Below are 18,160 nucleotides of genomic sequence, written 5' to 3' on the forward strand. Positions count from 1 at the left end.
AATTGTGTTGCATTGTGGTATATGGAGCAGCTTGAAGTGTACATTTGGGTCAACTCACTGCCTCTGTCAAAATTGAGGGGTGGAGGGTCTGTCCATATAAACTTCCCTCTGTCACACACTGGAAGGAAGCGCAGGATCCAGGAGAATATAATACAAATTGCCTGTAATCCAAAAAGCCACAGGAACAGTTTGACAACCATGTATTTTAGTTGACACCGAACAACCTTCTTCTTCCTAGGTGTTTTAAGGCAGTTGGCATCCAAAAAGTTGCACTACTGCCATCTGCCAATCATGTATAGATGTCTTCCTTTACTTTCATGATCCCATTGATGTTGCCATATTTCCATTGCCTTTTTCCACACTAGACTCTTCCCTTCTGATTTTGCCAGTTTAATCTCAATGTCAACATGCTCTTTCTTTGTTGCCTTTCTCATTTCCCTGTGTGCCCACATGTGCTGATATCCACATATATGCAATACTTTTCCCTTGGCATGCCCTTGAATATATAAACAAGATTTAATTTAATATTTCTTGATGATTACTAGCTTTTCCAGACTCAAAACTCATAAGAGCTGATACAGAGTCACTACATAATGGTGATATCCCTGGACTGTCCAATCTATTCTAATGCAATAAGTATAGCACATAATTCAACTGCATAAACATTTAGGCTGTCAGATGCTGAACAAAGACCTGAATGAAGACAGGACTTAAATACACAGAGGAACAAATGAGCTAATTATTTGGACAACCTGTGAATGGGACAATTAATCAAACACACTAGGAAAATAGGTCAAATGAAAGGGCACACAGGCAAACAGGAACAGAACCAAAACACAATGAAACAGCCTAAACAGAGCCTACATCTTACACCCACTTGATGAAGCGGATCACACTTTAAAATGGTGGCGGGGATTCACTGATGGGAAGTTCTCGAGTGTGTCTAAAGCAAAGAGGAATTCACTCGAGCTCATCCTCAGCCAATTACTGATCTCAGCTTCCTGCACATCTGCATCTCGTTTACACTCATATAAACTCCCAGTTCACTACGGGTTATTTACTTCTCTGTGTTCCAACCCTTGCTTTGTTACCTGGTTTTGCACTTTGCCTTTGTTTGCTTGGTTTTAAGTTATAGCATGAAGTTGACTTCCCCTTATAGACCTCTGCCTGTATTACGATGCTGTTTTTTCTTTTGCCTCTTCCATGTTACAGTGTGGAGCGTGCAAAGCACATAGACAAGCATAGACAAGCATAGACATGAAAAACACTAAAGGTCTTAGTGCTACTGGACTAAGTGTCAACACTCTTGGCATCATGCTCACATGCTCAGTCAATCAGATTCAACATACATGTACAATAGTAATGCGCGGATAGCGGTTATATCTGCGGATTGGGCGGGTCAAGTAATAAAAATAACATTCTGATTAATTTTGGGTGGGTCGTGGGTGGATATGATAAATCATTATTAACGAAAGTATTAACTACATTCTCTAAAATATGAGCATGTCTTAAATGTATATATTTTTTTCCCGCCAGGCAGACAGGCACTAATTTACACTCTCTTTAAGATATACGCTGTGCGGTGTCCGCTTTTTTAAGCAGAAATGGAGCAGGTCCGAGCGTGAAGTAAAAAAGAAGAATTAAAAACAAAACAAAAGGAAGGAAAGAAAGAAAAGTACCGTGTGGGAGCGTTTTAGCGAAGTGGTTAACGAGGATGAATCAAGTGCTGGGTATGTAATATGCAACGGCTGTGAAGTGTGTGTGTGTGTGTGTGTGTGTGTGTGTGTGTGTGTGTGTGTGTGTGTGTGTGTGTGTGTGTGTGTGTGTGTGTGTGTGCGCGCGCGTGTGTTTGCCTGTTCTGGAAGTCGCAGTGACAGAAACAGTGACATTCCAGTTTAAGTTTCAAGGGAGTAAAACCTGTTTATGCCATTAAGAAAATTAAATTCTGTCAAATTAATTTTGTTTTAAAGATATGTTCATTTAAAAGCAGCGCTCATTCATCAGTGTATTATATTACCATAGAGATGCGCGCATCAACCGTCGCCGAGTCCGCTGTTGAAGATGATCAACCATTTATCATCACACGTAACAACACATAAGAATAACTGTAATTTGACCACGGGTGTGGATACTTAAATCAGAGAAAATTATTGGTGCGGGTGGATGATTTGTTTTTGGCTGTGGGTTTGGGTGACGATGGAGATCTAATGTACAGTAGCCTACATCACATAATTTGTTGATAGAGTTTAACTTGTATTGAACAAGAAAACATTTCTTTAAGTGTGATAATAGTGAAATAATGCAAGGAGTTTCTGGTCTCTTACTGTTAATGGCAGTGATGGTCTGTCTCCAGAGGATGGCCAGGGAATGCCTATAAAAAAGGGAAGGGTGAGAAAAAGAGGAAAAAGTTAGAAAAAAAGATAGAGGCTTCATTAAGAAAATCTGTGTGGTGTCATTTTGAAAAATACTGTATGCCTCACAGCATTTGGGCTTTTGTGTTATTTAATGGTGTGTACGTGGACGCTTAAATGCATATAAACATGTTCAACCACTCTCACTCTTACTCTCTACTCTCACATACACACAATCTCATTTCAGCTCTCTGTCACTCACACACACACACACACACAAACAGCACATTCTCTCAGCACATTGTCTCACTTTTAAGCAACACAAAAGCAGTGAGTCAGCAGGCACATAACTGTGTGAGATGGAGGGGGAGGAAAATCTTCTCAGCATGCCACATTTGATTTTTAGCCAACTCAAAAACAGGCATGTCTATTTGCACATGCAAAAAACGTTTACACACACCCACACAAATGTACATGCCAGAGTTGTGCATTATTAATAATCCATGAATTTTAATTAAGGTGATAAAAATGATGCATTATTGTAATTTCCAGGCCCAGGCGGGGGGCCAGTTCTCCTCTGGCCAATGAACGAACAGTGTGTGATTATGATTCAGGCAGCATTACAGGTCAGAGGTCAAATTGGTTTGGAACAATCAGAATATTATCCAGTTCCATCTGGTTGAAGACCGGAGTCACGCCAGTATAGAGATGGGTTTGTTGAGGATCAGTGCCGATGCTGTCAGGTCGATGAGGCCTTCACAGGGGACAGTCTAGTAGACACAATCTCTGCTGACACTTCAGGGATGCGTTGTGGGCGTGTCTAGGTGCAGGTCCACCATCTGATTTGTATTCGGCCCGGATCCGGCTGACTACATCATGTGTTGTGGTCGTGTCTAGGCACAGGTCCTCCATCTGATCTGGGTATGGGCCCGGATCCGGCTAACTACATTAAATCTCTGAATAAGCAGAAAGACTAACATTAGTGTAGATGCCATTCTTCTTATGATGTAACGAGTACATCGGGTGTTATAGGAAGTGTTCTTGGTTCCGGCTGACCTAATTTATGCACCCTTATAATAACCATTTAACTGATTTGAATAATAGGAATGTATAATTTTTTATGTGTATGCCATGTGTTTTTTGAATGTGCTAGATTTGAACTGACAGAGTGTGTCTGTTTCCCGGACAATGTTAGGAAGACTGTTGCAGAGTTTTGGTGCTAAATAGGAAAAGGATCTACCGCCAGCAGTCGATTTTGATATTCTAGGTATTATCAACTGGCCAGAGTTTTGAGATCGCAATAGTATACTGTATATCGCAATAGACTATAATGCGTTAAGAGCTGTCTGTGGACAAGCTGGTGTGACCGAGGGCGGAGTGTGACCGAGGGCGGAGGACGAGATGGTGTGATCGAGGGTGGAGGATGAGCTGGTGTGACCGAGGGCGGAGGACGAGATGGTGTGACCAAGGGCGGAGGAAAAGCTGGTGTGACCAAGGGCGGGGTAAAAGCTGGTGGGACCGAGGGCGGAGGACGAGGACGAGCTGGTGTGACGGAGGGCGGAGGACGAGGACGAGCTGGTGTGACCGAGGGCGGAGGACGAGGACGAGCTGGTGTGACGGAGGGCGGAGGACAAGGACAAGCTGGTGTGACCGAGGGCGGAGGATGAGCTGGTGTGACAGAGGGCGGAGGACGAGATGGTGTGACCGAGGGCTCATATCGCCCAGGAGGGATTGGCTCCTCGCAGGTCCAAGGTGGAACCACACCACTGAGAGGAGTTGACACTGATGGACCAAGGGCGGAGTGTGACCGAGGGCGGAGGATGAACTGGTGGGACCGAGGATGGAGGAATAGCTGGTGTGACCGAGGGCGGAGGACGAGCTGGTGTGACCGAGGACGGATGACGAGCTGGTGTGACTGAGGGTGGAGGACAAGCTGGTGCGACTGAGGGCGGAGGATGAGCTGGTGGGACCGAGGGCTGATGAGGAGCTGGTGTGACCGAGGGCGAAGGACAAGCTGGTGTGACCGAGGGCAGAGGACGAGCTGGTGGGACTGAGGGCTGATGAGGAGCACAGAGGCCAGGGCGACGAGTCGAGGTGGAGCTGAGCACTCCAAGGCTGGAGGCGGCGCCACGGGCTCATATCGCCCAGGAGGGATTGGCTCCTCGCAGGTCCAAGGTGGAACCACACCACTGAGAGGAGTTGACACTGATGGACCGAGGGCGGAGTGTGACCGAGGGCGGAGGATGAGCTGGTGTGACCGAGGGTGGAGGAAAAGCTGGTGGGACCGAGGGCGGAGGACGAGCTGGTGTGACCGAGGGCGGAGGATGAGCTGGTGGGACCGAGGATGGAGGAATAGCTGGTGTGACCAAGGGCGGAGGACGAGCTGGTGTGACCGAGGGCGGAGGAATAGCTGGTGTGACTGAGGGCGGAGGACCAGCTGGTGTGACCGAGGGCAGAGGACGAGCTGGTGTGACCGAGGGCGGAGGAATAGCTGGTGTGACAGAGGGCGGAGGACGAGCTGGTGTGACCGAGGGCGGAGGAATAGCTGGTGTGACCGAGGGCGGAGGACGAGCTGGTGTGACCGAGGGCGGAGGAATAGCTGGTGTGACCGAGGGCGGAGGACGAGCTGGTGTGACCGAGGGCAGAGGACGAGCTGGTGTGACCGAGGGCGGAGGAATAGCTGGTGTGACTGAGGGCGGAGGACCAGCTGGTGTGACCGAGGGCAGAGGACGAGCTGGTGTGACCGAGGGCGGAGGAATAGCTGGTGTGACTGAGGGCGGAGGACCAGCTGGTGTGACCGAGGGCAGAGGACGAGCTGGTGTGACCGAGGGCGGAGGAATAGCTGGTGTGACTGAGGGCGGAGGACCAGCTGGTGTGACCGAGGGCAGAGGACGAGCTGGTGTGACCGAGGGCGGAGGAATAGCTGGTGTGACTGAGGGCGGAGGACCAGCTGGTGTGACCGAGGGCAGAGGACGAGCTGGTGGGACTGAGGGCTGATGAGGAGCACAGAGGCCAGGGCAACGAGTCGAGGTGGAGCTGAGCACTCCAAGGCTGGAGGCGGAGCCACAGGCTCATATCGCCCAGGAGGGATTGGCTCCTCGCAGGTTCAAGGTGGAACCACACCACTGAGAGGAGTTGACACTGATGGACCAATGGGAGACCAATGGTAGACCAGATAGAGAATGAATTTGAGAGATCAACTTATATAGCAAACACAAACGAGGATAATTAATAGAACACAGCTGAAACCTGCGATGGGCGCTGGAGATGCAGAGTACAATGAATTAATGATTTTAAGAAGAGGATCTATGACCTTTCAAATAAATTTAATCGTACCGCTCTGCTTTATCTATGTGTCTGATTTAAAGTGGACAAAATGTTAGATCCAATAAGCTGTAATTTATGAAAATAACCGTAATGTTTATCCTTCTGGCCAAATATTGCGCTGCAAACATCAATGAAAGCCCTTCAATATCTTTTTCCCCTCTTTCCCCTATGTATTTCCACAAACAATGAACATAATAACTAATTGACTTTAATCTTATTACTAGTCTTCCCCACTGAATGTCATCCTCTTATTTATGTAAGTGTTAAAGCAGGGATCCTGTCATTCATTCAGTGCTGAACATGGTGGATGCAGGTACAGCTTTCAGCTTGAAAGATATTTCAGGCAGTTGAATGAACTGTTACGTCATTGTCCCGATCGGACCAGTTCTGCAAAGTCACGAAAGTTTATCATTTGCACACATTTTCAAGCCTTGTCAGTTTAACCGTTAAAGTGCAAGAGAACTCGCACACGCTGTGTGAGAAATTTTGTGCGCACACACACCCGAAGGGCACACAGCTGCGCGTGTCAGACAGCGTGTAAATAATAAAATGAATTCTCTTTCATGTCTCCTTGCACTTAAACAGACAAATTCACAAAAATGTATCTCAAAATGGCCACCTTTGTGAGTATCCAAATAAACATAGTCGGTTATGGTTTAAGTAAACAGTAGAGAAAGAGCGCATGCGCTAATATTCCTGCTGTTGTCTGTGTTCTTAATGTTAATCTAACTACAAAAGACAAAGAACTCACTCCCTACTCTTCACTGAATAACTTTTTTGTAACTATAATAATGATTAACTTTTATTTAATTTCTACAGTGAAGATTATATGCAGTGTTATTTTACATTTGATTATTCAATTTCTATACCTGAGAACTGTTAGACCTACCTGAAAAACATTAAAAGCACTGATTATTTATATTTGTATCTTTGTTCTATTGTATTTATTTATTTGTGTTATTGCTTGTAGTTTAATTATTTGTTCTTTTTTTATTAATGACTGTTTACTTGTTTTTTTTAAAATAATCTTTGAAATTTATATTAGTAGTGTTAGCTGTGATATTGAAATTGGAATAGAGAATTGTTAAATTTCACTGGTATCTAACATTTTTGGTGTCATAACCTTATTTATTACAATACAAAGATACATGGGTCAAAAACAACAAAAATGTTAACTATTTTATTCATTTATTACTTTCTTTGTGGTGGGGCCAGTGAAAATGGAATCATTGAAATCAGTAATCGAATCGAAAATCGAGAATCGAATCGAAATGAGATCTTCTGAATCAGAATCACATCTGAATCGATACCCAGCTCTACAAATGACCATGGGATAATCCACACCTAGCTGTGCATTAAACTATTTGAATCAGTTCGATCTTTGCCTTCACGTCGTGTATTAAATAAGGAATAATTGATGAAGGGCTGTTGAATTATTAGAAAATAATGCACACCTGAGGTGGTAATGCAGCCACAATGCAAACCTCAGGAACCTGTGTTGTTGAAGGATGGATATGTGGAAGTACGCGTCTTTAAGATCTATCTTGACAAACCAGTCCTCTGACTTGATTTGACTCATGATCAACGGGATTGTTAACATCTTTACTCTGAATCTCCTCAGAGATCGATTCAAGGGCCGAAGATCTAGAATGGGACACAACCCCCCATCCTTATTAGAATAATGAAAGAGAATCCAGACACCCTCTCACGAGGAGGAATAAGCTCTATGTCCCCCTTCGCCAAGAGGGACTGTGCTAGTGTTGTCAAAAATGCCGACATCAGTACCAATTTTAAAAATGAGACAATACCATTTACCTCAAGCATTTTCAGCGCTGTTGAATGGATTCTTAAAAACTTCTGATTGGCCATTTTGTTCACGCACTCAACATATATGTCTGTGATTGGCTACAATGATCAACGTTTCAGAAATATTGTTAATAGATATCTTTGACACTCTTCACCGAGCGCTTACACAGATACACACGGGAGCGTTTGAAACCAGGCATCTATCAGTGGATATATTGTAGCCAATCACAGACATATACGTTGAGCGTGTGAACACAATGGCCAATCAGAGGTTTTTAAGAATCCATACAAACTCTGGAATAGTCTTCCTAGCATCGCTCAAAAAGCAGACACACTCTGTCAGTTTAAATCTAGACTAAAACCACATCTCTTTAACCTGTCATACACATACAAGATACAAGATAAAATATATATTTATTATCATATGCACAGTAAAACATCACGGTTTTGACCAGACAATGAAATTCTTATTTCACTTGTCTTATTTCACCCGTTTGTCTCCCTTACACAAAAATATACAATATAAGTACAAACAGTGAAAAACGTGCATGATACATTATCACATTATTCTATTTCATTTCAATTAAATGATTGCATGGCTGCATAAATTAGGTCAACCGGAATCGGGAACACTTCCTATAACACTGGATGTACTCATAATAAAAAGAATGTCATCTACGCTTACTAGTCTGTCTGTCTGATCCATATCCCGAGGTTACCGTAGTCAGCCGTATCCAGGCCGTATCCAGATCAGATGGAGGACCTGCGCCTAGACACGCCCACAACGCATGATGTAGTCAGCCGGATCCGGGCCGTATCCAGATCAGATGCAGGACCTGTGCCTAGACACGACCACAACGCATGATGTAGTCAGCCGGATCCGGGCCGTATCCAGATCAGATGGTGGACCTGCACCTAGACACGACCACAACGCATGATGTAGTCAGCCGGATCCGGGCCGTATCCAGATCAGATGGAGGACCTGTGACTAGACACGACCACAACGCATGATGTAGTCAGCCGGATCCGGGCCATGTCCAGATCAGATGGAGGACCTGCGCCTAGACACGACCACAACACATGATGTAGTCAGCCGGATCCGGGCCGTATCCAGATCAGATGCAGGACCTGTGCCTAGACACGACCACAACGCATGATGTAGTCAGCCGGATCCGGGCCGTATCCAGATCAGATGGTGGACCTGCACCTAGACACGACCACAAAGCATGATGTAGTCAGCCGGATCCGGGCCGTATCCAGATCAGATGGAGGACCTGTGACTAGACACGACCACAACGCATGATGTAGTCAGCCGGATCCGGGCCATGTCCAGATCAGATGGAGGACCTGCGCCTAGACACGACCACAACACATGATGTAGTCAGCCGGATCCGGGCCGTATCCAGATCAGATGCAGGACCTGTGCCTAGACACGACCACAACGCATGATGTAGTCAGCCGGATCCGGGCCGTATCCAGATCAGATGGAGGACCTGTGACTAGACACGACCACAACGCATGATGTAGTCAGGCGGATCCGGACCGTATCCAGATCAGATGGAGGACCTGCGTCTAGACACGACCACAACGCATGATGTAGTCAGCCGGATCCGGGCCGTATCCAGATCAGATGCAGGACCTGCGCCTAGACACGACCACAACGCATGATGTAGTCAGCCGGATCCGGGCCGTATCCAGATCAGATGGAGGACCTGCGCCTAGACACGCCCACAACGCATGATGTAGTCAGCCGGATCCGGGCCGTATCCAGATCAGATGCAGGACCTGCGCCTAGACACGACCACAACGCATGATGTAGTCAGCCGGATCCGGGCCGTATCCAGATCAGATGCAGGACCTGTGCCTAGACACGACCACAACGCATGATGTAGTCAGCCGGATCCGGGCCGTATCCAGATCAGATGGAGGACCTGTGACTAGACACGACCACAACGCATGATGTAGTCAGGCGGATCCGGACCGTATCCAGATCAGATGGAGGACCTGCGTCTAGACACGACCACAACGCATGATGTAGTCAGCCGGATCCGGGCCGTATCCAGATCAGATGCAGGACCTGCGCCTAGACACGACCACAACGCATGATGTAGTCAGCCGGATCCGGGCCGTATCCAGATCAGATGGAGGACCTGCGCCTAGACACGACCACAACACATGATGTAGTCAGCCGGATCCGGGCCGTATCCAGATCAGATGGAGTACCTGCGCCTAGACACGACCACAACACATGATGTAGTCAGCCGGATCCGGGCCGTATCCAGATCAGATGGAGGACCTGCGCCTAGACACGACCACAACGCATGATGTAGTCAGCTGGATCCGGGCCGTATCCAGATCAGATGGAGGACCTGCGCCTAGACACGACCACAACGCATGATGTAGTCAGCCGTATCAGGGCCGTATCCAGATCAGATGGAGGACCTGCGCCTAGACACGACCACAACGCATGATGTAGTCAGCCGTATCCGGGCCGTATCCAGATCAGATGGAGGACCTGCGCCTAGACACGACCACAACGCATGATGTAGTCAGCCGTATCCGGGCCGTATCCAGATCAGATGGAGGACCTGCGCCTAGACACGACCACAACGCATGATGTAGTCAGCCGGATCCGGGCCGTATCCAGATCAGATGGAGGACCTGCGCCTAGACACGACCACAACGCATGATGTAGTCAGCCGGATCCGGGCCGTATCCAGATCAGATGGAGTACCTGCGCCTAGACACGACCACAACACATGATGTAGTCAGCCGGATCCGGGCCGTATCCAGATCAGATGGAGGACCTGCGCCTAGACACGACCACAACGCATGATGTAGTCAGCCGTATCCGGGCCGTATCCAGATCAGATGGAGTACCTGCGCCTAGACACGACCACAACGCATGATGTAGTCAGCCGGATCCGGGCCGTATCAAGATCAGATGGAGGACCTGCGCCTAGACACGACCACAACGCATGATGTAGTCAGCCGGATCCAGGCCGTATCCAGATCAGATGGTGGACCTGCGCCTAGACACGACCACAACACATGATGTAGTCAGCCGGATCCGGGCCGTATCCAGATCAGATGGAGGACCTGCGCCTAGACACGACCACAACGCATGATGTAGTCAGCCGGATCCGGGCCGTATCCAGATCAGATGGAGTACCTGCGCCTAGACACGACCACAACACATGTTGTAGTCAGCCGGATCCGGGCCGTATCCAGATCAGATGGAGGACCTGCGCCTAGACACGACCACAACGCATGATGTAGTCAGCCGTATCCGGGCCGTATCCAGATCAGATGGAGTACCTGCGCCTAGACACGACCACAACGCATGATGTAGTCAGCCGGATCCGGGCCGTATCCAGATCAGATGGAGGACCTGCGCCTAGACACGACCACAACGCATGATGTAGTCAGCCGGATCCAGGCCGTATCCAGATCAGATGGTGGACCTGCGCCTAGACACGACCACAACACATGATGTAGTCAGCCGGATCCGGGCCGTATCCAGATCAGATGGAGGACCTGCGCCTAGACACGACCACAACACATGATGTAGTCAGCCGGATCCGGGCCGTATCCAGATCAGATGGAGGACCTGTGCCTAGACACGACACGATGCTTCCTCAATCATAATGACACCATGTTCGTTCGTTGGCCAGAGGAGAACTGAGCAACTGATTCTCTTTTCTCCCAAGTTTTTTTCCTTCACTCAGTCACTGGTGGAGTTTGTGTTCCTGTCACTGTCGCCTCTGGCTTGCTAAGTTGGGGACACTTAATATTCAACAATATTATTGAAAAATATTTTAACCCCCTGGGGTTGGCGGTCGCGCCAGCGATTCCAGCTTGCTTTTTTTCTTATCAGTGCAAAAGAGACTCAAAATACTCTGTTGATTTTGATCTTACATATAAGTGTTGTACATCATTCAATCCTGTTAAGTGTGTATTATTTTTGTGTATACTCACAATAAAAACAAAGTGTTGTGCTTTTTGCCAAATAAAGAAAAATAAACATGATGCGAGTTCTGCTTTCTCTCTGTCAGTGAAGTCCATTCTGAAACGCGTCCGAAAATGAACAATAACTCAGCGAATACTCAGTCACACAAGCACAAGAGATATGTCTTTATAAAGCTTGAATTCTCTCATTCTTTTAAATGAAGTAATTTATATAAAACACAAATATTCTCTGTTTATGTAATCTGTATGAAAAGAGTCAGTCATTCTCATTATCGTTCTCGCAACTCATTATCTGCTAATGTGAACGCCTGTGGAGAGCACGCGCTATTCAAACGCAAATGATCTGAGGCAATCCATGCAAACCTGTGAACGCCCACATCAGCTGGATAAAACACATCAAGTTTAATCAGATTCATGTACTTTATGTCGTCTTGTGACGCTGTAAGGAATAATCCTGGGAAATTTACCTCAGAAGTGCTGGTTTAGTTTAATTTCGAGGAGCAACGGATCCAGCTGAGGACTGTGAATAGTAAGTTCTTTATTCTTAAGTGCTTTATTCTAATCGCGATATGCAATAGTGTCAGTAAACCGCAAAAAGACTGTTTAAATATGAATTGAGTGTTTGTGTGTGAATGAATGAATGAACAGCACAGCTGTAGTAAACAACAGCGCACATCTGTGCCGTTCATTCACACTTGCACTTACATTAGTAAACATGTTATTTTTACATGAACACATCTACTAGTTCAGCTTTTCCTAAACTATATTGCTACTGAGAGGAGTAAAAATCGACTGAAATATGTTGAAATAAAATGTCTTTGTATAAGCAACGTGTTAAACTGAAAATTAACATTTATATGCTAATATATCATAATAACAATATGTTTCAGACGAAATATGAATGTTTAGACAAGATTTCGTTGATTAGTTTTGGATAGATTATAAAGTTTTTACAGTAAAATAGACTACTGCCACATCAAATAAGCTTTTGTTCGTCAATTTCTGACAAAATGTCGGGGAAAAGAAAACATAAATCAGGGAACTAGAAACAAAAAGGAGAGGGAGGCCAGGAGAGCTGTTGTATCCCAGTCGATCAAGACGTTCTTAAAGACAGGTTGTATTGTTATTTCGCTGGGAATAAGAAAACTACCGTCTACAGCCTGCCGGGTCCTGTCACTCTTCATTATCAGTGCGCACCACAATCCAACGAATGATTACGTGGTCAAAATTCCTGTCTTTTTACACTTTTGTAAATAGAATTTAAAAATTGACACGAGTCACGACGCATTGCATTATGCTCCTGACCTGCCAGCTGATGATGTATTTATTACATCAAGAAAACACGAATACAACACACTGCACTTGGATGAATATATTTATTAGCTTTATTTAATAATATATTACCAGTTCCATATTATCTTTATTAAAAAATAAGACAATAAATGATTTTATTTTTTAAATTTGACTGCATTCTTGTCATGTTTACTTTTTGTTTTGTTTTTTATGAAAATTTATGAAATTATGAAAAAAACATTTTGCTGTTACTTTTTTAAAATTGGTTTTATTATTATCTAACAATTTCTTGCTTTTTTTTTTTTTAGATTTTATATGTAACTTTTAAAATAAAGGTTTTACAACAACATCACCATCTTCAGTTATACGTGGGCCTCCATGCTAATCTATTTACCGTATATGATATTGGTGGAGGGTGGTGGGGGCCCACATCAATATTTTTTCAGGGGGCCCCGAATCCCTGAATTATGAGCTACGGCCCTGATTGCCTTTCCAAACAAAACATGTCTTACAAAGTTTAAATCAATGTATTGTTTTATGTGAATGATTAGGCAGGATGATTTTCACATCATTTTGAAACAAAACCTCTAGGCGACTCTAACTCTAACCCTAACATATTTAGTATGTGTTTTGTGGCCTTATTTCCGAAACTTTAATTTTTAGTTTTTTCAATAACCATGCATAAACATTATTCCCTCAAAAATACAAACATGTACATACATGTTGCTCACATATTCTGGTAGCCCTGTTTGTGCTAAATAGAGTGTAATTACACCTTTGCCATTAATATGTTTATAAGCAACTGAAAAAAGCACAAATGTCAGGGCATGTCAGAACATCTCAAGGACCCCAAAAACACCTCAGACCCCAGAGGGTTAATGACAGTGTATTTATTGAATAAAAAATTAATTCTCTTATTTATCAAAATAAACTGAAAATAGTACAAACTTTGCTTAAGTGATTGTTTTGAACAAGTATTAACTTAGACATAATTCAAAAAACATATTATTTTAGTTATAGTTTAGTATTTCTATCAATACTTTGTGCCTTTTCCCTTGTGTGTGGGGTAAAGTTTGTCACCTCATACATTTATAAGATTTTTAAACATCAGAAAAAATGGGGTCGTCTTATATTCAGGTTCTAAACTTTTACATAGCAACAATAGGGAGCACCAAATACGTGTAAAACAGAGTGTGCTCCCCACAACTGATAAACGAAGCATAACAAACAAACAACTCTCATTAAGTAGCCAGGAAATAGGGTGTCAGAGTGTAATGTTAGAAGATGGCGAGCCCTAAAAACTAACAGTCAAAGAAAAGCTTACCACGGTCCTAAAAGCAGCCGCTTCGAAGAAACTGACGGGCAAGTGTGTCAGTACGTAACTGAAAAAAGAAATGAGTGGCTGCCCATAACCAGAGCCGTCATCCAGCTGAAGACACTGGATATCGCCAAAGAGTTGAACTTACCCACCAGCGGGGCAACTCGTTTCTTATTTCGGCTATGTACTGACACACTTGCCTGTCAATGTCCTCGAAGCATTACGCCACAAAACAAGTCTTGCCCAGCGCCTGCCCTCCGACTTCAGCCAGAGCTCTATGTGATCAGCCTAAGGAAAAAACATTCATATCCCCTGGATCAGACAGGTAATGCGGATCAAACATCTGTGTTTTTTGACAAGACAGCATCTGTCACTGTACATAAAAAGGTGAGAAATCAGTCATTGTGAAATCTACTGGAAATGAGAACTACATTTTATGTTTATGGTATGCCATAACATTTCTTGGTTATATTTTGTTATTTTAGTTTTTTACTATCCTATGAAGCTAAAAAAGTAGATTTTCCCCACTTATTTCAATACAGAAAAATATTTTGTCAGCCACATATGGTAAAAATGAGCTATAATTTCTTTTTTCAATCTATCTGAAATACAATATATCTGAAATATATTGTTTTACTTTAAATTTTGTGACTTTTTCTCATTTAGGGTCATGAGCAAAGTTTCAACAGTGTAGTGAAATGTGCATACAGAAATGTTATACAATCTTGCTGTTCATGGGTCAATTTGACCCATATAGACATCTATTCAAAAGCAACTGTACAGACCCATAATACAAAACACTTCTTTGTTGTATGTCAGAGCTCTTCAACTCTAGTCCTGAAGTGCCATTGTCTTGCTGAGTTTAACATCTTTTTATTTGCAAAGTTTGTGAAAATAAAAAGTTGTTTTACCTGTTAACTGTCTGTCCCACTTATTGAGCATATACTTGAATTTGATTGCAATAAATCTTGAATATTTCAAAGCACTGACTTAAGTTTGGTATCTTTTTAAAGGGAACATTTCACAGATTATTGTATGTCAAAACAGTTGTAAAAGTAACGTTTTAAAAAAAATTATAGAAGTTTAAGTTTATGAAAATGTAAAATGTATATTTTATATAATATATATATATATATATTACAAAACATTGTTTAACTCTAAAACTTCAAGAAAATGTTAATATCTCAAAAAATAAATAAATAAATAAATAAATTTGGGCGCAGTAATAAAATTTTCCACTAGATGACATCCAAACTCCACCGGTGACCATTGAGGACGCTTCGATTGAAAAAAAGGTTTGAGTGATCTGAACCATATATTTCCATACTATTTATGAAGTAGACATTCTATTCAGAAGTAGTTTGGGCAGTAATGTTGTTATTTGATTTGAATTCAATCTCTAAAACTCATATAAAAAACATGCGGAAAGAATTAAAGCATTTGTTATAGTTTGGCAACACATCACAAATGAAAAATGTATTGCTATCCTTCTATTGCTCTGTCATTTCTTTTGAAATGAAAAGTCTCCAAATATGAAAACTGGAGTCTGAAAGCTTTCAAATGCTATATACTTTGTCAAGATTACATTAGGTTTAGACTAAGATATTTAGGTGTTTGGAGTTTGGAGCTCCGTCAACTTAATACTTAATCCTCGATGTCTTCTGTATACAAATTTTATAAACAAATATTTTTCCATTTTACAGTTTTCCAGTTTACCCCAATAATATTCTATATCGAAAACATTCGGATTACTTTGATATCGCTACTTATATCCAACTTTCCGAACATCCACTACTAGCCTTAGCCTGCTAGCATCACTAGTGTGGTTTCGCTTGTCTTGTTTACACTCTTTTCACTCAAGAAATTACTGTTTAATTACATTAGAAACTGTTGCACCGATCAGATCAAAAAAGGTTAGAGAGAAAAGTACTGCACCATGGTCCAACAGTATTACTCACGCTATCAAGAGAGAAACTTGTAATCTAGAGTGTAAATGGAAACAAACTATTTTAGCGGTCTTTAGAATCGCGTGGAAAGACAGCATTTCACGTTATAAAAAGGCTTTAAAAGCAGCCAGGGCCGAGGATATCCACTAACTACTAGAAAATAACCAAAACAATCCAAGATTGTTATTTAGTACAGTGTCGAGATTAACAAATAAGCAGACATCACCTGAACAAATTAATCCATTACAGTTTAGTAGTAATGACTTTATGAATTTCTTCACTGAGAAAATTTAAAGCATCAGAAATGCAATTGTAAATGTACCACCTTTAACAGCGTCTTATGATTCAGCCTGAATTATTGCCACTCAAGAACAATTGCAGTGCTTTAAAACTATAGGACAGGAAGAGCTAAATAAACGTATCATGGCATCTAAACCAAATTAGATCCAATACACAGTAAATTACTGAAAGAGTTGTTACCTGTAGCAGAACAGCCTCTTCTCAATATTATTAGCTCTTTCTTTATCTCTAGGTTATGTTCCAAGATCGTTCACGCTTGCAGTTATTAAGCTTCTCATAAAGAAATCACAATTAGATCCAAATGAATAAGTTTTTTTTTCATAGTGTGAATTTTGGGGAATTGTGTTCAATCCAATTAGGGTCAATTTGACCCGTACCATACAGGCTGTAACCAGAAATCGAACAGTGCACAAGGGTCACAAGTCAATTATAATCAGGGCCAGATCTACCATACGGGCAATCTGGGCACGTGCACTCTCCACACACCAGCTATAGGTGGAGCCAGTGCGCTCTCCACACACCAGCTATAGGTGGAGCCAGTGCGCTCTCCACACACCAGCTACAGGTGGAGCCAGTGCGCTCTCCACACACCAGCTATAGGTGGAGCCAGTGTGCTCTCCACACACCAGTTACAGGTGGAGCCAGTGCGCTCTCCACACACCAGTTACAGGTGGAGCCAGTGCGCTCACCACACACCAGTTACAGGTGGAGCCAGTGTGCTCACCACACACCAGTTACAGGTGGAGTCAGTGCGCTCTCCACACACCAGCTACAGGTGGAGCCAGTGCGCTCACCACACACCAGTTACAGGTGGAGCCAGTGCGCTCACCACACACCAGTTACAGGTGGAGCCAGTGCGCTCACCACACACCAGTTACAGGTGGAGCCAGTGTGCTCACCACACACCAGTTACAGGTGGAGCCAGTGCGCTCACCACACACCAGTTACAGGTGGAGCCAGTGTGCTCACCACACACCAGTTACAGGTGGAGCCAGTGCGCTCACCACACACCAGCTATAGGTGGAGCCAGTGCGCTCACCACACACCAGCTATAGGTGGAGCCAGTGTGCTCTCCACACACCAGTTACAGGTGGAGCCAGTGCGCTCTCCACACACCAGTTACAGGTGGAGCCAGTGCGCTCACCACACACCAGTTACAGGTGGAGCCAGTGTGCTCACCACACACCAGTTACAGGTGGAGCCAGTGCGCTCACCACACACCAGTTACAGGTGGAGCCAGTGCGCTCACCACACACCAGTTACAGGTGGAGCCAGTGCGCTCACCACACACCAGTTACAGGTGGAGCCAGTGTGCTCGCCACACACCAGCTATAGGTGGAGCCAGTGCGCTCTCCACACACCAGTTACAGGTGGAGCCAGTGCGCTCACCACACACCAGCTATAGGTGGAGCCAGTGCGCTCACCACACACCAGCTATAGGTGGAGACAGTGCTCTCACCACACACCAGTTACAGGTGGAGCCAGTGCGCTCACCACACACCAGCTATAGGTGGAGCCAGTGCGCTCACCACACACCAGCTATAGGTGGAGCCAGTGCGCTCTCCACACACCAGTTACAGGTGGAGCCAGTGCGCTCACCACACACCAGCTATAGGTGGAGCCAGTGCGCTCACCACACACCAGTTACAGGTGGAGCCAGTGCGCTCACCACACACCAGTTACAGGTGGAGCCAGTGTGCTCACCACACACCAGTTACAGGTGGAGCCAGTGCGCTCTCCACACACCAGTTACAGGTGGAGCCAGTGTGCTCACCACACACCAGTTACAGGTGGAGCCAGTGCGCTCACCACACACCAGTTACAGGTGGAGCCAGTGCGCTCTCCACACA

General features: G+C 44.4%; 1 protein-coding gene across 1 annotated transcript in view; it reads right to left on the reverse strand.

Annotated features, from left to right (window-relative positions):
- LOC307173327 (uncharacterized protein) overlaps positions 1 to 18,160 on the reverse strand; it is a 74,704-nt gene that overhangs the window by 37,361 nt on the left and 19,183 nt on the right. The window contains exon 4 of the mRNA XM_079896350.1: positions 2,325 to 2,371. Within this exon, the coding sequence (XP_079752476.1) occupies positions 2,325 to 2,371 (47 nt within the window). The remainder of the gene's footprint in view (positions 1 to 2,324; positions 2,372 to 18,160) is intronic.

Source organism: Squalius cephalus (assembly GCF_949319135.1).
Source record: "Squalius cephalus genome assembly, chromosome: 16".
Classification (NCBI taxonomy): domain Eukaryota; kingdom Metazoa; phylum Chordata; class Actinopteri; order Cypriniformes; family Leuciscidae; genus Squalius; species Squalius cephalus.